Below are 20,492 nucleotides of genomic sequence, written 5' to 3'. Positions count from 1 at the left end.
TTGCTTAAAAAAAACACACACATACGCACGACAGACACCTGCTGCTGGTCATGCCCACTTCCACTCATACCTGAGCTCTCACATAAAAATAGCATCTGCTCTGTAACTTCTGTTTTTACACTTGATGCTTGTTTGTGCTGTATACCTTTCAGTCAATATGCTGCAGAACATCTCTCCAAAATGACACCCATCTAAATGTGAACAGATACATCATTAGTTGATATAGTATTAATCATTTCTACAAAATCACATTGTGCTATGTGACCGTTGCACAGCAACTACATCACACTATAATTATAGGTTCGACAAGGGGAATGTACTGGGCTAAGTCAGGAAAGAAGATAGCCAGTATTTATTTACAGAGACTTCCCATGTAACACTAGGGTGTGTTCAGTAAGGAAAAAACTAAAAACAAAAAGACCATCCTCAATACAAAAAAAAATACAATGAACAAAATATTGCCTATACAGGTAGAGTTCTCTTGCTTCATTTCAATAAAGTATCAACAGAAAAATTTCAGTGTCAAAGTTTAATTTTGTGTTCATTCACCCAGGGAGTGTTTTTTTATTAAAAAAAGCTACAGATCTCTTTATTACATTTACATTTATTCATTTGGCAGACGCTTTTATCCAAAGCGACTTACATAGGTTACAGTTCTTTACAATGTTATCCATTTATACAGCTGGATATTTACTGAGGCAACTGTGGGTTAAGTACCTTGCCCAAGGGTACAGCAGCAGTGTCCCAGCGGGGATTGAACCGGCAACCTTTTGGTTACGAGTCCTGCTCCTTAACCACTATGCTACACTGCCGCCCTTTTTTGTTTGTGCTTATTTGAATTCACTTGCAGAAGAGTAGATATCCCATCCAATTTGTCAGAATGGAACAGCGTAAGCATATCATATGCTTTGCTCGGCCTCTTCACATGATCAGGTCTCCTGGCTCGCCTTCGGTTTCAATCAGAATCATACATTTAAAAAAAAAAAAAAAACAACCTCCATATCAAAGTGAATATCCACGTTATCTTCTAGTATCATAAAATCAATCTCACTCTGTTATATACATATATATATATATATATATATATATATATATATATATATATATATATATATATATATGGGCCAAGCCCAAAATGGCAAAACATTAAGCTTTTAATGGTCTTTTTTAATGGTCTTAATAACAAATAACTTTTCAGTAAATTAGCAAGAATTAAACAAATAGATAAAGTAACTTAGTATGGGATAGCTTTCCCCTGTGATTTCTTTAAATGTTGAAGCCTTGAGGGTAAACTTGCAGACAGCGTTTTACAGCAGGAAGAGTCAATATTGTTCCACTCATCAACTATTTGAAGCCATCGATGCTGGGTAGTTGAAAAACATTTCCCGGCTAGTTTGTGTTTAATGTGAGACCAAATATAGGGTTCAAATCTGGACTCTGGCCAGGCCAAAACGTGAGCCTGATGGACTTGTTCTCAAGCCACTTCTTGGTGGTATTTGCAGTGTGGGCAGGAGCATTGTCTTGTTGAAAAATAATGTCTGATTGTTTCTCTTCAGAAAACAAGCAAGTCTTTCTCCTGTACTCCAAAGCATTAATTGACTTTTCACAGTGAAGCAGCTCACCAGTACCAACAGCTGAAAAGGTTCCCCACACCATTACACTGTGGTAGAGATGCATATAATTGTATTTCTCACCAGGTCTTTGAAGACACCTCTCTGGAGCATCACCATACAACTCAAACCATGATTCATCACTCCACACAACTCTGCTGAACCACTCTGAATCAAACTTTCCGTATTCTGCCAAAAACTTCATTCTGCCTTTGATGTTTTTTTCAGACAGCAATGGCTTTTTAACACATCTTCTAGACGCAAAACCTGCAATAGACAACCTTCTGGTAATTGTCGTTCTCGAAAGATTCTTGTTGTCTGAGTCTTGAATTCTTCTGACAGTTTTTTCTCCTGTCTTTGAGAACTGTAAATTTCAGCAGGTGGTCATCCCTGCATGACGTGGCTTTGGGCATTCCAGATCCTTTCTTTCTGGCAATATCACCTATTGTTTCAAAGTGTTGACCTATTCTCTTAATAGCCGATAGAGAACCAGGGATTTTCTCTGCCTTTAGGGTCTTGTAAATTTCAGAATAACTACATTTGGCCTGATGAAGACCAGCTATGTGATTTCTGACAGCAACCCCTGCATGATATTTTGCTTTTTTGGAGCAGATTTTCCTTGGGACTCACAACACTGCATATTGTAGATCTCTCTATCACTCCTGGCTCCACTTATGAGCTCATTATCATGCCTTTGACGGGCTGCTTTAGGTGTGGCAGATCACCAAATAATGACTTATCTTTTCAGAATAAAAACATCCCAGAAGATATTTTTAGAAAATTTTGTACATCCATACATGTGTTAGTTTGAATTTTATATCAAACATTTTAATCATTACCATTATTTTACCTTGTGTACAAGAACACAATACAAGTGAATTTCCCTGTTTCCAGCTTTTTCCCAAACTATTCACTGCAGCAAAACTTAACGAGCAAATGGTGGCACAGAAGGTCTCAGGAGTGTATTTGTGTAATTCTTGCTAATTTCCTGACCAATGATTTGTTATTAAGGCAATTAAGAGCTTAATGTTTTGCAATTTTGGGCTTGGCCCATTTTTTTTGCCTGGGAGTGTATACACTGATACACCTCCGTGTGCCGCCAAAACAGCGCCAACCCGCCGAGGCATGGACTCTACAAGGCCCCTGAAGGTGTGCTGTGGTATCTGGCACCAAAACATTAGCAGCAGATCCTTCAAGTCCTGTAAGTTGCGAGGTGGAGCCGCCGTGGGTCAGACTTGTTGGTTCAGCACATCCCACACATGCTCAATTGGATTGAGATCTGGAGAATTTGGAGGCCAGGGCAACACCTTGAACACTTCATCATGTTCCTCAAACCATTCCCGAACAATGTGTGCAGTGTGGCAGGGTGCAATATCCTGCTGAAAGAGGCTACTGCCAACAGGGAATACCATTGCCATGAAGGGGTGTACCTGATCTGCAACGATGTTTAGGTAGGTGGCACATGTCAAATTGACGTCCACATGAATGGCCGGACGCAAGGTTTCCCAGCAGAACAAAGCAGAGCATCACACTCCCTCCACCAGCTTGTCGTCTTCCCACAGTGCATCCTGGTGCCATCAGTTCTCCAGGTAAACAGCGCGCACGTACATGGGCATCCACGTGATGTAAAAGAAAACGGGACTCATCGGACCAGGCAACCTCCTTCCACTGCTTCAAGGTCCAGTTCCGACGCTCACGTGTCCATTGTAGGCGCTTTCGACAGTGGACAGGGGTCATCATGGGCACTCTGACCGGTCTGCGGCTACACAGCCCCATACACAGCAGGGTGTGATGCACTGTGTGTTGTGACACATTCCTCCCGTGAACATCATTAAAATTTTCTGTCTTGTGCCACAGTAGACCTTCTGTCAGTTTGGACCAGACGGGATAGCCTTTGTTGCCCTTGCGCATCGATGAGCCTTGGGCGCCCACCACCCTGCCGCCGGTTTGTAGTTTGTCCCTCCTCGGACCACTGCCTTGCTGTTTCAGAGATGCTCTGACCCAGTCGTCTGGCCATAACAATTTGGCCCTTGTCAAAGTCGCACCAGGTCTTTACTCCTGCCCATTTCTCCTGCATCTAACACGTTGACTATGAGAACTGATTACCATCATTACCATCTAATCTACCCAGACCTTGACATCAGTGGTGGCTGGTGAGCTGGAAACAGGGGAGGCTGAAACATTACCTTTAAATCTATCATTACGTTCAACCTGTTCCCCTTTATCTTCCTTGATTAACAATAAAACAAATAATTCACAGAATAATTGACACCAATTGCGTAAATGGAGTAAATGATTATGTTCGTGAAACAGCGCAGATTGTCTGTAGATTGTGTGCTTGCGAAAGCTACAATGTGAGATTGTTTAATTAACAAGGATGGCATTTATCGATTTAAATTACATTAAATGCTCATGACACATCACAGCTTTTGTGAGGTCTGTGTTCTAAACATTATTGTTCATTGCACTCAACCTGACCTAAAAGTTTATTCTCAGTAATTTAAATCAATCTAACTAAATTCTGCAATTCTGTATTTTGAATTTTGTAACACAAGAAAGCTATAATGTGAAACATTTAAGAGAAAGCTTTGGGATTACTTGCCATTTAATTGTTCAAATTGCCATCCTTGTTAGTTAAACAACCTCATGCTGTAACTTTCGCAACAGTGCACAAACTACAGACAATCTGCGCTGTTTCGCAAGCATTTACTCCATTTACGCGATTGGTGTCAATTATTATGTGAATTATTTGTTTTATTGTTAATCAAGGAGGATAAAGGGGAACAGGTTGAAAGTAATGATAGATTTAAAGGTAATGTTTCAGCCTCCCCGGTTTCTAGCTCACCAGTTGCCACAGCTTGACATATATTCTAAACTGTACATGTCACCAATTCAACACTACAACACCTAAATACAAAATGCCATCCAATGGCTAGACAGCTATTAAGCTACAATGCTCTACTTGTCAGCAGCAACAGAAAAAGATACCAGAATTCACCAGAATTTATTTGATACAAAAAATGAAAATAAAGATTGTAGGCATCTGTGGTGGAGTATATGCACTATTATAGATGACACAGAATGTAGTACACACATTATGGGTGTAGATTAGATATATAGAGAAATTAAGACTCATGTGATGTGTCCTTTTGGCCCCCCTCTGTGTGATTAGTTAGGCCACTGCAGCCTTAGCTAGCAATTACTTAGACAAGAGCTGTACACCGCAAAGAGTCATTAACAATTAATTCCTCATTGCAACACTTGTGTGTAACCTTCAGAGGTACATTCATCTGCATGGCACACTCCCTCACACTGGGATGTAAAGCAGACCTGTCTGTTGCTACCCCACTGGCCCAGACTGCCCCTCCCCTTGTTAGCCATCAACAATAATTTACTCTGATAGCTGCAAAACAGCCCAATAAAGAGGTATGGCCTACTTAACCCACTCAGTGCCTTTGTCAAGTAAAGTCGCCCAAACAATGAACGTTCTAGAGTGCCAATGGCAACTTTAGTCGACAGAAATGCATCAGCAACGAAAGATGTCATTTTATCCAATCAAAATACAGTTATACTGTGTAATGGAATGAACTGATGAGTCAATAATTTGTGCCAATAATTATATCATAGTGTGTATTAGTTACCAACATAAAATACGTAATTATAAATAAAAATTAGGAGCATAGCATAGCTTCTTATTCTTACGCAAAGCAGCTAGCTATACAAGTTTATGAAATGTCTTACCTCAAACTCTTTGACAAACGCAGACATTACTGTATATGGGGCTGACTGATTGACATTGCTTAAAAAAACTGGTTGTCATTTACTTATACAAAAGTAAATACGTTAGCTAGATACCTTACATTATGCTGTCAACCTCAAGTGACACAGGTCTGTAGGAATAGGACATCACTACAAGGGATCATGCCAGTAAAGTCAACAAAGATGATCTGTGTGGTTGTTGATGTTTACCTAATTTGCATATCCAGTCCTATAAAAGCCAATTTCGCGGTCATTATTATTGAGCGAGAGAATGGCAAGTATTGTGTGTAGCAAGTTTTTTAGTTGGGACAGTGACAGCGAGGAGGAGTTTTTTGATTTTGAAGAAGAGGAGCTGGAGAGTTTTGGGAGTGAGGAGGTGGCTGAAGAGGAGGGAGAGAAGGAGGGAGAGGAGGAGGGCGAGGAGGAGGGGGAGGAGGAGGGAGAGAGGGTACTCCATGGCAGCGGCGAGTGGCATCAGGTTGATGCTAGCTTGTCTGGGAGAACTCGGCATCTAAGCCAGTCTGCTCTTCTAGGAAGAGGACCAGTGATGGCACAAATAGAAGGAAACAGACATCTTTCTTCTGCAAGACCTGCCCAGACAAACCTGCCCTGCGCTCCACCACATGCTTTGAGCTGTACCATGCTTGCACCAAAATGGTCTACAAACAGTGATTGGTGAGTTTTTCACTTTTTCCATTTATTTTGGTTTGAAAGTTTATAATGTTTTCTGTATTGGATGGTGATATATTGAATAGTAAGGTAATCTCTGCAGTAAGAATGGCATTTTCTATATCCATCCTCCCTCTTTAGATTGCTGTCCCTGGCCTCTCCAACCGTCTGCTGGCCTATTCAGTCATTTGCGAGGGAAAGCGTGAAGTCTGCAGGCATATGCGTGCGCGTCATACAGGCACATGCGTGCGCGTGCGCATGCGCGTACACACATGAACACACACACATGTACACACACACACACAAAATAGGTTGACTGTTGATGTTGTTGATGATGTTTATAATAGCTAATTTTTCAATCAAATGTGTTTTTTTCAGCCAACATTGTTACAATAGCTGTTCATTATTACAAATCTATACACATGACCAGAGCGTGTTTGTTGTCTATAGAAATGACCAGCGGTTGTTTGTTGTTTATTTCTGATAAGTTAATCATTGTGCCAGTGCTTTTTTAAGCCATCTGTAATGAAAGAATAATACTTTCAAGCATAGCAAATAAATATTTGCAATGATTTGACGTATGTGTAGTCCCCTTCTTTATCTTGTTAGTCATTGTTGGAAATACCTTTTATAAATGAGATATTCTTTTTCGGCTATTTTACATCACGTAATACTGGAAAAATCTGGCTAGAATTGGAGGTACATGTCTCTTCATACATGTGATTTTGCATATTGAAGTTGTTAGACTTTGCAGAAAGATAAATACATTGTTTTATTAGAAGTTGTCTTATTTCTAAGGTTCATTTTCTCACTTAGAATGTTGGCAGCCATATTGGCTTGGCACTGTAGGGGGTCAGTGTTCCAGAACCGTCTGGCAGTTATTGTGTTAAACCTTTCATATTAGCATCTTTTTCACCTACACAGTAAAGTGTGGTTTGAGGAACTCTGCTTTCTTTATCACAGTGAGCCATTGGGCCAGTGAGCACCTGCAGATCAAAGCCATGTGCTACGCTTTTTTGAAAACATGAGTTGAACCCCACCAAGTTTACTTTGCACTCACTCCAGCTAAATGGGCCAATGATGGACTCAGCGCTAACCCCAGCACACAGGCCCTGCACAGCTAGAAAGAGAGCAGCTCCCTCATGCTCCTCACAGGTCATTTTCAAGGACCATGTAAGCACATCCATGCAGCACCTTAACAGGCAGTGTGGCTGCTGCTGGTAATTAGCCTGGACAGCTCTGGCCAGGAGGGAGAGCAGTGAGGCTACCTCCTAATGAGCTCAGCTGGGATTAGCGGGAAGGAATTCTGCATCAAATATAGAGCAAGGAGATCAAACAGCACTGGCTGAATGGGTCACCCCCTCACTGCCTCCTCCGCAGAACCATGGCAGTGTGCACAATACAGGCTAATGAAGAGTGACGCTGCCAGCAGATGAGAGCCACATTAATGACACAAGCTGTCCACGTCACTGTGCAGTTACTGTCATGACCACGGGCCATGACTCAGGTTCTGATGGGAACAGACCCACATGAAAGAGGCAAATGAGCCCTTTTTTTGGACAAAATGCATTAATATAGTTTAAATAGCACATGTATGCACCATCTCTGCATGTAGATCAACAAATTATGGGACTCATGAAGTGATATTATCCCCTGAGTTTCAATTAATTAAATAAATTAATAAAGCCTTAGTATTTTGAAAAAGCTGATAGTTAAAATTATTTTTTATTTTTTCAATTACTACCTACTGCTTTGGCATTCAGAAAGCAGATGATTTATTTTAACAGTGCTGCAGAAAAGGCTGAGCAAAGCATGGGTGTGGGGGGTAATGACATTATTCTGCTACAGGGAAGAACAGACAATAAGAGCACTTACTTGTCGGTTAAAAGCTTCTTGTTGAGCCGTTTGAAGTGTGCCAGCTCATTCCAGACTGCGTCACTGTCCTCCTGACACAGCTGCCAGGGCTCAGCACGAAGGCATCCCCCCCTGGGCCTTTACCAACACATAAAGGACACCTGGTTACCCCCACACCCAGTTATTCGCACACCCAACTAGGCCATCCCCACACCCAGCAGATCAAATGTGCTGTGAGAGATTGCCCTCACCCCCATTGTGCAAGTGCCCGAATCAAATGTGTTATGAGCTTCTGATTCTGTGTCAACAGACTTCTCCTTTAGTAATCCATTCCAATGACTAGCCTTAAGTCTGACATTCTGGTAAGACTATGCAGCATGTGTGTTAAAGCCAACGGCAACACAGGAATGGTTTATCGTAGATATTTCAATTGTGTGATAGAGAGGGAACTAATGGCAGAATGGAGGTCACCTTCAGGAGGACACTCAGATCAGAATGCTGCACATAACAGAAAAATGTACAGACTGAAATATAAATAAAAATTAAGCAGAAAAAATAATCCAATCTTAACAGCATTACATAGAGCAAAGTCATACAGTTCACACATAATTTCATTCAAGAAAACATGAAGATATGATTTATTCACACCTCCTCAGTAAATGCTCCATGGAAGCTCCTGCATTTATTCCCTTTTGTATGAAACGAGATAGCAAACAGAGGAAAGCAGCATGTACTGCAGTATCAAAGTGTATTCCGCTGTTAAAAGAAAACAGTCAATACCAGTGGTGGCTGGTGATTGCGAAAGTAGGGGAGGAAGGAAGGTGCGCTTGGTGAAGTTTGGTGGTGGTGGTGGTGGTGGTGTTGGGGGGTGTTAGTGAGGGCATATACAGGCATGTAAAACACATTTAAAGCAGCAGTAAGGAGTTTTGGTCTACAACTAATGAGCTAACTACTTAAAAGACATACAAAATACAACAGCACAGTAAGCACTGATAAAAGCTTGCTAGCATTCTGATTGGTGTCTTTTTGGGATATAGCTGGCAATGTTGTGCTGTGAAAGCAGTTCTTACATTTTCAAGGGGTGGTCTGACCACGGAACTACATACTGCATAGTTTGGACGGCTAGTGGGAATAACAGTTGTGTTCTGTCCTTCACATGACCATATACTATAAAAATGATTTTGAAGATGACACCAAAACTATTTGCCAATAAAAATATACCTAAAAAGTGGTAAATTGCTGCATTCTGTTGTTTTAAAGCCAAATTGCTAGAATTTAAAAACAGATTGTTATACTGATTGAAACTGATAAATTGTAGTCTTAGAGTGAACAGGTCGTGGCAGGTTTAAGATAATTACTGAGGGTACATGGGCATTCATTTGACAAAGAAGTCAACTCTCCTGGCTGTCTGGGTAGCAAAGATATCTATGACTTAATTTTGTTTTTCATTGAGGTGGCTATTGCTGAAATCAAATCATTTTGGATGGTTTTAGACATGCCAGTAAACTGATGAAGACTGCAAATGCTCTGCAAGTAAAGCGTCATATCGTGCAATCACCTCTGCTAGCTCTCTATAGTTTCCCTTGTTGTCTGAACTGGCCCCCTTGATATGCCCCCTGAATGCCAACTCTTGCATGCCCAGATAAGCAGTGGCATCAACCATGCGCTTCAGAGTATCTTTATTATGAGGCACTTTTGCATTGTGCTGCGCCGTTTGCAACCGTACACCCTCATCCACAACTTGATTGATTGGCATCCTGCCCAGCAATTTCAATCTAACTGCAGCACCAACGTGGTCTTTACATTTATCGTGGTGTTTTGTTGCCATATCCAAATTCTTTATCTCACTAAATCCCTGAACAAACCATGTTTGAGATTTCCCCATTAGCAGGCAAGGCCAGCAATACAGACGGTTGTTCATTAGGCCTCGAGTGAGCCGTGGGTATTTCTCATACCATGTGGTGTTGAACACACTGACCTTACCATTTGGTTTGGTAATCTCGATTTTTGGAACTGGGCTCCCTGCTGCTTTGACCCTAACCTTTTCACTGTAGTTCAAAGTGTGGAATGGTGTATTTAATAAAACATGGACAACGTCCGCCGTTTCCACTGTGGCTTTATTAGCAATCAACAAAGCTAACTTCCAACAGAAAAAACTTCTTGACTAAACACGACAATGCTTATCCTTGCTGCATGACTAATGACACAAGACATGATTCTTGCATGATATCATTGATAACCCCCTCCTTCAAATCTCTGATTGGGTATTCACCAACGCAGTCAGCTCCGCTGATTGGTTCACTCATGTTAGGTGCTAAATAAAGAGCCTCTGGCTAGACCCACCCATATTAGTTGCACATGGGTTGCATAGACTCCTAAGTGGGAGATTCATGTTTGGATCAGTTTGCCCAAAATGAACACATTTCTCATAATGAGGAGGTGTTTCACTATTTTCCAAGATACATGTATTCTGACTGACACTTAAGTCTGTTTTCTCTCAGCAACCCCTTGGAGCAGAAAAAGGAGAATAACTTGAGTGCTTCAGTGCAGTAAAAGGAATAAGTTGAGTTCTACAGTGGCCATTGTATGTAAAACTGCCATGTTCCCTTGATGGTTTTACAGGGGCAATTTACATTTATTCAGTGTGTGATTTTGTACCACCCATTTTAATAAATACATGGGTGCCTAAGTCTGAATTTCAAAAATTACAAAACATGTCAGGTGTGCAAAAAAGTGTTCAGTGCCCTTAAGTCTGAATTGGCCCATAAGCAATCCAGCCTGCTCACTATGGCTACAATATCAGCAGCTTCACCTTATAGACTGAGGAATATGTGTTCAGTTAGTTCAGTTTATTAGTTTGTTTAACAAGGTCCGTGCACAACACATTAGTTGCACCAGATTTAGCTGTGTAGCTAATTTGCATCTGCAGTCCCTGGGCAGAATTTTTAGGGTTTGTATGTGGAGGATGTGGAGGATGTGTAATCGTTTAAGTGTGGTTGCTCCTGTCTGGGGCCATCTTTTAATGCATTATGATAAATGAGGGACAATCATGGAGTGTACAAAACATTTTGCTGCAGATAAAGGCAGTTGATGTCTGAAGTGTTTGAGATGCATCAAACTGACTTTGACACTGCTGTAAACTTTTTAACTTTTTAACTTTTATTTATGGCCAAGTTGGAGACGATAATACCCAGGTAAGTGAAGTGGAGTTAATGGAGAGGTTAATTCTGTCCACCACTTCACTTACCTGGGGATTAGTTGGTTAGTCAAGATCATCAGTAGTGTATGAAATTACAGCACTCTGCCCCAGAATGTGTATTCCACCAGGCATGATCTAATTTGAATAGCTGCATCATTTCAAATGGCTTGACTATCATAGAGACACTGACAGGATGGTCCACACCTTTAACACCCTAATATTTGGGTCAAGCGAGATGACAAACAATTATAGAATGGGACCGGTTGTGCGCAATTGAGAACATTCTCAAACAAAGGGTATCCTGACTGGCTCACACAAACACGGCATTCTGATTTCATTATCATACAGGCGATAGGTCTGGCTCATTCACATCAAGAGCGTAACCTAAACTGTATATATTGGAATGGATTTGAACATTCAGGGTTCACTCCGACACTGGTGAACCCGAAGCCAGTGCTTTTTGCGTGCTTCATTACTGCTTTGTATTGAATTAAAGATGGACTTTTACATCAACACACATCCTTTTTTCTTATTGTCTCATTTCAGTTGGAATGTCAAAGCTTATTCTCAATTTCATGGACAAGATTCGTGGGTATAATGTTTGAAAAATGTTTACTTTTTTGTCTGTGTAAGAATCTGTTTTGTCAATTTTGTCACTGCTAGTGTTAGATTATGATCTGACAAGCCAGCAATAAAGTTAAATGATTTGGTTATTCTTTCCGATTTGTTGCTGATTTGAAAATTCAATCTACTTAGGTTTGGGAAAGCTGGGTTATTCTGGTCGGCCTTGGATTAACTGAGAGATTAGATTGGTTTGTTATATCTTATGTAAGTTTTTTTTCTTGTTAGGTTTGTCTGCCCAATTACTGTTTAGATCACCAACCAGAGTTACTTCTTTGTTTCTGTACAGTTCTTTAAGCATATTTCATATGTGCTCATGAAACATGTTACTTGATGATGGTGGTCTGTATACACTAACAAGAGTGAAAGACACTTGAGGGGATGACATGATCAAGACTGTAATAGACTCAATGTCCAAGGTACTATTGAGGTGGATTTCTTTGCATGTTTTATGCATGGCTTTGATCATGTTGCATGAGTCTTTCACATACACAAGTTCACATCCATATTTTGTTTTTGCCGCAACCATAAAGTCAGTGGTTACCATGGCAACGTGTACATGACTGACTTCACTGTTGACAAATCTGTGAAGCTTGGTATTACGGTTTTTCAACTTCAGTATGTAAACGCTAGGTCTACATAAGAATGAATTAGCAGTTGCAAGTGTGCAGCCATCATTGCATCTGCTTTAAGTACATGATTACACAAGGAGGGGGCTCATGACGTTTGTGCCCCAGGGCCCCATGGTGCTATGATCTGGCCCTGCTGCTACTGAATAAGTGGTCTTATGCGATGTGTCCATCAGCCAAGATTTTTAAAGGCAAAGAAAATCAAGGTTTGAATCCATTAAAAGTTTTTCAAGTTGTTCAGTTTTTGAAGAAATGCTTCTGATATTTTGACGCCTACCTAGTAATCCTTTAGGCTTAGAGTGATTGTACCACAGAACTCTCTTGTGGTGCATTGTTTGAAACAGCTGGAAGTTTTGCTGTTTGTATGCCTTAGCACTGTTGTCATGAATATGTTGAATTTTGAACAGCAGGACACCCTCCCAAATGGTAAATCTCCACGGTACAGCTGAGCAACAACAGAGCCCAGGCCACTGGGGTCCAGACTCTGGTGCAGTAATCACTACACCCTATGCAGCAGACTTGTTAGCTGCTGAAACCACCAACATACTGGGTCACATCTGCACATCTAGTCTATGGCAGAGACAGACCTGAGAAAAAAGCAGGGAAAGAATGTGCTGGTTTACAGCTGTAGATGAAACCTAATTGGCAGGTTTAACCCCAGCAGTTTCTCACGCTGAGGGCTACTCACTGGCACTGGCCATCCTCTACCACCCTCAGCTGCTCCTTCATGGTCCTGTAGTTGGTCTTGATGAAACGCAGGCGCTCGTGCTGCTTCTCATGGACTCTCCTGAGCTCATTGTTCTCCTCCGTCTGTCAAATGCAAATGTTTCACACTTCACTTCAAATCAATCGCAGGTATTCCAGTTATGTGACTGATATGATTAGTATTTATGTGAACAGACAGAATAGTATTAATGTTCTGACAGTGCACTGAAATTTCTGTGAAATCTGAGCTTCAGAGAAAAATGACAATCTTTCATTTACAAGTACATTTACTGATTTGGCAGACACTGTTATCCAAAAGCAACTTATAAGCGAGGCACAACACAAGCAAAAAGCCATAAGGAGCCTTTCAATGTCACTTTCCAGGACAAAATGTTGAAGGAACATGCTAATCACTGTTGTTCTACTACAGATTCAAGTTGAAAAGGCCTGAGCTTGCCGTGCTATCAGCTGTTGTAGTACCAAAAAAACAAAAAAAACAAAAAAAACAAAAAAGAACCCCAGACTCAACCTGCCTGAATGCTCCTTCCTCCTTTTCTGCCATTTTTGGTAGGGATGTACCGATTGTGAAATTCTGGGCCGATACCAATGTTTAAAATCACAATTTAGCCGATAGCCAGTGCCGATACTGATGTTTTTTTGTTTATTTGTTTTGTTTTTCTTGTTATTTATTCCCCCTTTTGTGCCAGGGAAACAAAGAAATCTTCATTATAAAAAAATAACAACTTTTTTAAAGTCTTTCAGCCCTTCATCACACTATCTTTGAATGAGCACAAATTCAATCATACAAATTTATGAAACAACCTTGTAGCTGGTTTTAAGGTTATATCCACTGAGTTTAAGATAAGAGATAAGATAAGATAGAACTTTATTGATCCCACAGCGGGGAAATTCACTTGTCACAGCAGCATTAAAAACAGGTAGAAAGGCAAAAGTGGCAATGTGCAATAAATAAAAAAAAGTTTGTTATTAAGGTGAACACCCAGGTATTTGTAATTCTCCACCACCACGATGTCCATACCCTGGATGTTCACAGGCGTGATGTGTGATGATGTCCTCTTCCTAGAGTCCACAATCATCTCCTTTGTCTTGCTGCTGTTGATGTGGAGCTGATGTGTTTAAAGAAAGACCTGGTGCACTTAGCTAACTAGCTAGCTAAAACACTCACTACAGACTACCTAGCTAGTTAGCTAACTAACTATAATGGTAATTTGGTAGCTAGTTAGCTAACAGTACTAAAGTTGTCAGAACAGGTTGCTTGCAAAGTTAACTATTTGGTCAGAAAAGACGTGATGAGGCTTTAGTTTGATAGCTTGATCTTTACGGATGTTGACAGACATCTCAGCAAATACTTTTAAAGCCCTATATGACAGGTCACCCTGGCTGCTGTAAAATGAAGTTGCACACTGCCTACAAGACTCTCATCAGAGAAATCAGCCAAATTTAACTCCATCAGCAACGATTGCCTGTACCATCCCTGTGCCAAAGGTGGCTGCTGGGAAGGAACTTTTTTATTTAGGTCTATGAAAACTTCTTGTGCAAGTTAAACCATTTTAAAATATTTCTGTTACAAATATATTGCATTTTGTTTTGTTCTTAAACATGTATAAAAATGTATCATTCCTGCTAACTACTACTAATATGATATGAGTTTTCGTGTTAATGTGATTTAATACTGAACATTATATAAATCACATTTGAACAGTTTGTAATTTGTTTTTTTTTTTTTTTTTTAGAGTAAAGTTGGGTGCACTGGCATCATGTGCAACTAGTGTATGCAATGATAATTATGTGTAAGTTGCCTCACGTGACATCAGCATAAATATACAGTCTTTATGTAATAGTACTTGTAGCACTACGTTTAGCAATAAATTTAATTTTGCGGGTTCATAGTGAGCTTGCATTGGTTAACAATCATAATTACAAACATCAAACTGTAGACTGACCATTCTTGATGATACGCACATTCCTGTCATGTTGAAAAGTACTATGATATAATGTATTATGATGTAATGGTGTGACTCGGTAAACTTGAGAATAACATATCATATTTAGATTATTTTACACAGTATTACCACATGCACCATCAACAAATTACCTCGTCCACGAGAGCACTTGTCCTTGAGTTGAATAGCAGTCGCACTTAGCTTAGGTCATTGGAAGTTTTTGTTTTCCTGGTGTGCGTGTGATAAAAGCACGATTTATACACTGATGTTCATCCAAAATATCAGAAATCACGTTTGTTCGTGGAAATTTACGCAACTATTTAAAGGTCAGGATCACCCTCTATTTACAATTTTAAATGTGGGCCAAATCCAAACAGAGAATACTCTTCAAGAGTGTGATTAGAAAAAAAACATAAAATAAATGAATGAATTCCCAAAAGTTGCCAAGACAAAATTCCTGCTGAAAATTTCCATGGAAGTTTGGAAATTTAGTGGAAAGTTTCCAGTCCTTTGCAACCCTAATTCATACCTCTCATCCTCTTTGAGAAGAGTTAAGGCATGTGTGTGATACACTGCGCTGGTGTCTCTTATTCCCAAACAGAAGAACAAATAAAAAGAGTAGTTGCATATTCACCTTAAGCCTCAGCAGCTCCTCCAGTTCACAAATCCGGCGGTCAGTGCGTCCATCCCATCTGATCTCCAGCCTGGGTCCACTGCAGCTTGTGGGGGACAGGGAGCGGGAGCGCTGAACAGCTGTACCCTGGGGGATGAGGCCAGGGCATGTTCAAACAAGTCAACACTACGCCATTAGGAGCACACACAATCAAGAATGTTAATGCTGAATCATATATATTTTTATCCTTAACAGAGTACCAACGGAATAACAAGTAGAAGTACCACAGGGCCAATGCTTAAGGTTTCTCTTGACCTGTCTCTAAGTAATGTACTTCTCAGCATCAACAATCAACAAACAGTCACAAAATATTCTACAACTGAATCAAGACAAAACACAAACATTACTTATTAGTTCCAAAAACGTAAGAGAATTTTCCTCTAACAAAATTTCTGAAGCCAGTCTTACACCAGAAACCTGTGGTTTAAAGGAGTAATTCTGGACTCTAAAATAAACCTGAAACACATGAAAAATGTCTTTTTACCACATTATCTCATCTCCACTAGACTACTGTAATTCATTGTTTTCTGGTCAACATACCTATGTCTGTGGACAGCTACAACTTGTACAAAATGCAGCTGCCAAGGTACTAAAAACAACCAAAAGGCGGTCCTTAAATCACTAAACTGGCTTCCTGTATATTTTAGAATTGACTTTAAGATTTTAGTGCTTTTCAAAGGCAGAAATGGGTTAGCATCTGAATATATAAGATAAATGTTCGTTCCATAGAAGCAAAACCATGAACACAGGTAAACTAATGCTGGGTACACCAAAAGCGAGGACATTTATAAGTATTACAAAAAAAAAAAAAAAAAAAAGAAAACTAGAAAAAGATTCCAGTGTTTACACATGAATAAAACCTGAGGTGCACCTAGGGTAGGATTTAGCTTTGTAAGGTGAACACTGTGTTACGACCCCGTCTAGGGTGGGGTGAACATAAACCCGACGTCCTCCGACCCCTGCTACCCGACGAACACACGCACACACTGCATAGTTCACGTCAGCCAAAACACTACTAACTGGGGAAGGGGGAAGCTAGCTTCCCTAACTCCCTAACTAATGAGAAACAGGGGAAAACGGTCATTAAACAAAAACAAAAAAAAAAATGGCACAAACGTTCAGGCTGACAAGGAAAATACGGTAATATATATAAACTACTTACAATATTTACAATATGGACGCACATGTCCACGTTCACACTCCAGCCCACATTCTCCAACAGTGCAGTACTGCATTATGTATGAGGAATACTTGTGTGAAATTGCTAAACTGATAAATGTTCTGGCCTCTACTGGACAGCCAGCAGGGCCAATAATTACAATAGCATTCTTGGTAGTCCAACTCATCATATTACACTGCAGTTATTAAAGGAGGAAACAGGATGTTTGACTGTTTGAATTTTCATTTTCCTGCCATCTCAGCAATAAATGTCAGCTTCACACATCTATATATATATCTATATGAGGAGAACTTCCATCAGCAGAGACAATCTTCTAGCGTAGTAATTCTCACACACTTAACTTTCTCACATTTCCCTCCCACAAAGATATGGACTCAGCAGAGATATTTTTCATTTGCTTGTCACTGTGGCTGTGATGCTTACCATAAAATAAGCAACTGAGCTTTCTTGCATTGTTTTTATACCTCATACTTATCTTGCAAATGTGTAAAATGTATGATTTAATGTATTTTATGTATTTTATGAATAATTTCACCTTAAGAAATACTTCTGTTGGGTTCATTCCAAACCTTTTTACAAATGACTTGGAAAAGTTTCCCGCCTCCTAAACATAATGCATGCATGAAGACTGCAATATGAGCAGGACCAATGAAACGACAGTTTCCTCTGACTGTAAGTGACTTTTTATTGTACTTGAAAGGTCAACAAAGGCATGCCTTCACTCTAAGGAGAATGAATGAGGGTTTGGTACCTGTCGTCTTGGCAGGCATGTCTCTGTTTCATGGCTCTGGGAAGGACGAATTGCTGCTGACGGTTCCTCTGATTCAGCCTGCTGGATCACGGCCAAAGACTGTGGCTCCTTCCACACCTCCTGAAGCTTCTCCTGCACATGAAGCCATGTTCATTTGCATCCCTCACAGACACATGCATGAGCTTCCCTCACAGAGACATGCCTTATCATCTCACATAGATGTGCACTAGCATCCCTCACAGAAATGTGTGTCAGCGTCCCTCACAGAGATGTGCAATAGTGTCCCTCAAAGAGATGTGTTACCTTCCCTCACAGAGAAGTGCATTGGTATCCCTCACAGAGATGTGAACAGCAACGAAAATAATCACAAAAAACACACAATAGATTGAATCAACCTGGCCACAGGCCTCCACACTCACTCAACACAGATCTGAACTCTCACTCCCTTAATACTCAGTCACAGTTCCACATGCATTTGGAGTGACCTGACCATTTATAGACCACGGTAACACAAAAGTTGTGATAAGCCACTTTTCAAAAAGTGTGCCCTTTATGATGAACAGCATATTCACTCATATTTGCCTATTCAAGATGGTAAATGAGCAGTGGAGACAATGTCCTATAAAAATACTATTCCCATAATTTCTATTGAAATTTACCGATTAAAAATATTTTGAGTAGATGATCTAATAAAATCTAACAGCTAATAAATCTAATAGATATGTTTTACCCAAACAAGGTACAAAAAAAACTTCTATTTCTAAGAAAAGTTCAATATCTAACTGTACTCTACATGTATATATACATACATTGGAGACATATATAGCCCCATATGTTACAATTATTTATAATTTCAACTGTTGAAAACCAACTGTGCTCAGCATCCACCACACAAAGCAATTTCCAAATGTTCTGATGAGAGGTTTGCTTTTCCCTTGCTCCTAGCCAGCAGACAGCCTCGCTGTAATTGCCCGGCACAATTTGGTTCTTGTAAGAACCTCTCCCACTCAGAGGTACATGTAGATGCAGAAGGAACATAAGAAGGTGCTTGTGATGATGATGCATTCTTCATGGCATGGATTCAACAAGGTGCTGGAAACATTCCTTAGGGATTCTGCTCCATGCTGACATGACAGCATCACGCAGTTGCTGCAGATTTGTCAGCTGCACATTCATGCTGTGAATGTCCCGTTCCACCACATCCCAAAGGTGCTCTATTGGATTGAGATCTGGTGACTGTGGAGGCCATTGGAGTACACTGACCTCATTGTCATGTTCCTGGAACCAGTTTGAAATAACATGTGCTTTGTGGCATGGCACATTATCCTGCTGGTCATAGCCATTAGAAGATGGGTAGACCCTGGTCATAAAGGGATGCACATGGTCAGCAACTGGTCAGGTAGGCTGTTGCATTTAAACAATGCTTAATTGCTATTAAGGTGCCTAATGTGTGCCAAGAAGATGTTCCCCACACCATTATACCACCACCTCCAGCCTGAACCATTGACACAAGTCTGGATAGATCCATGGATTCATGTTGTTTACGCCAAATTCTGACCCTACCATCTGCATGTCGCAGCATAAAATGGAGATTTGTCAGATCAGGTAATGTTTTTCCAATCGTCTACCATCCAGTTTTGGTGAGCCTGTGCCCGCTGTAGCCTCAGCTTCCTGTTCTTAGCTGACTGGAGTAGTACCCAGAGGGGTCTTCTGCTGCTGTAGCCTATCCACCTCAGTGTTCAACGTGTTGTATGTTCAGAAATGCTTTTCTGCATAGCACTGTTGTAACGTGGTTATTTGGGTTACTGTCGCCTTCCCGTCAGCTTGGACCAGTCTGGCCACACACACACACACACACACACACACACTGTTATACTATATCTGTTCAGCTGTTCATAGATATATATTTTCATTCATATTTCATATTTTTATGTCTAGTGTGCTTTACACCCTAGGACAGCTGGAGGAGTACTGGATCCAGACCAGTGACCAATGTCTGAGTAAAGGATTCTGGATAAAACCACACTTCACCTAAAAATCTCTCCATAACAGGAGATCCAGCAGCAGCAACAGAGGGATATATTAATATATACTGTATACATGCACTATGCCTGTATATTCTCACAAAGCCAACCTGGACAGACTCTTCCAAGTTATAGGCCTGGGTCAGCAGCTCTGCTCACTGCAAACCACATAAACTCCATGCTAGCTGAGGAACACAGCAAACTCAAACAAGATCCTTACACTATGAAAAGACAGACTTCTGAAGCAAGTACAAAAAGTACTGCAAACAGCATGTAGCACAAAACCCCAAGATCAAATATGGGCTACAAAACATTCAATCTCTGGCCAATAAAGCAATTCTAATAAATACATTACACGTGGAGTAGCTCTGAACAGTTTCTCTATTCATCAGAAAGCTCAGCTCCCACTCTGAGAAGGAACCTTTGTAAAGGAGTGTGCCCGAGAGGAGATATGGTCAAGACTGAATGAGGGACAACTGCAGACAAAAGTTTCCAATTTGAAAACTTTTTATTTTACTTTAGGCTACCAGCAGGGTTATAAGCATACAGACACTAAAGACAAAACAAATAAAACACTTTGGCAAAAAGGGAAAAGAACACTGAGACAATGCCCATATAGTAACTAGGCCCTATTACAAAGGTCCAATGGCATGACCTCTCACTTCAGAGGCATCTCTCCATCTGAGCTACACAGCAACCATATGAAACCCCGGTCCATTGCACAGACATAAATCAATTAACTACTACACACAATATTTCATTGATCAAAGCACCTAGGCAAAACACCTTCCTTACAGACAATCAGATGTTTATTTTATCAATGCCCTTAGACACTTCTTTAACGATTAAAATAA

The 20,492-nt window shown here is 40.4% G+C and overlaps 1 protein-coding gene across 1 annotated transcript in view; it reads right to left on the bottom strand.

The window, feature by feature from the left end:
• Positions 1-20,492, bottom strand: part of cntln (centlein, centrosomal protein) — a 110,395-nt gene that overhangs the window by 59,663 nt on the left and 30,240 nt on the right. Inside the window, exons 9-12 of the mRNA XM_036517121.1 lie at positions 17,615-17,746; positions 15,645-15,770; positions 13,030-13,151; positions 7,914-8,030 (exon numbers count right to left, since the gene is read on the bottom strand). Of these exons, the coding sequence (XP_036373014.1) occupies positions 7,914-8,030; positions 13,030-13,151; positions 15,645-15,770; positions 17,615-17,746 (497 nt within the window). The remainder of the gene's footprint in view (positions 1-7,913; positions 8,031-13,029; positions 13,152-15,644; positions 15,771-17,614; positions 17,747-20,492) is intronic.

This window comes from Megalops cyprinoides, chromosome 22, assembly GCF_013368585.1.
Source record: "Megalops cyprinoides isolate fMegCyp1 chromosome 22, fMegCyp1.pri, whole genome shotgun sequence".
Taxonomy (NCBI): domain Eukaryota; kingdom Metazoa; phylum Chordata; class Actinopteri; order Elopiformes; family Megalopidae; genus Megalops; species Megalops cyprinoides.
Note: the sequence above shows the minus strand (reverse complement) of the source record. Positions and strands in the feature narration are given on the sequence as shown.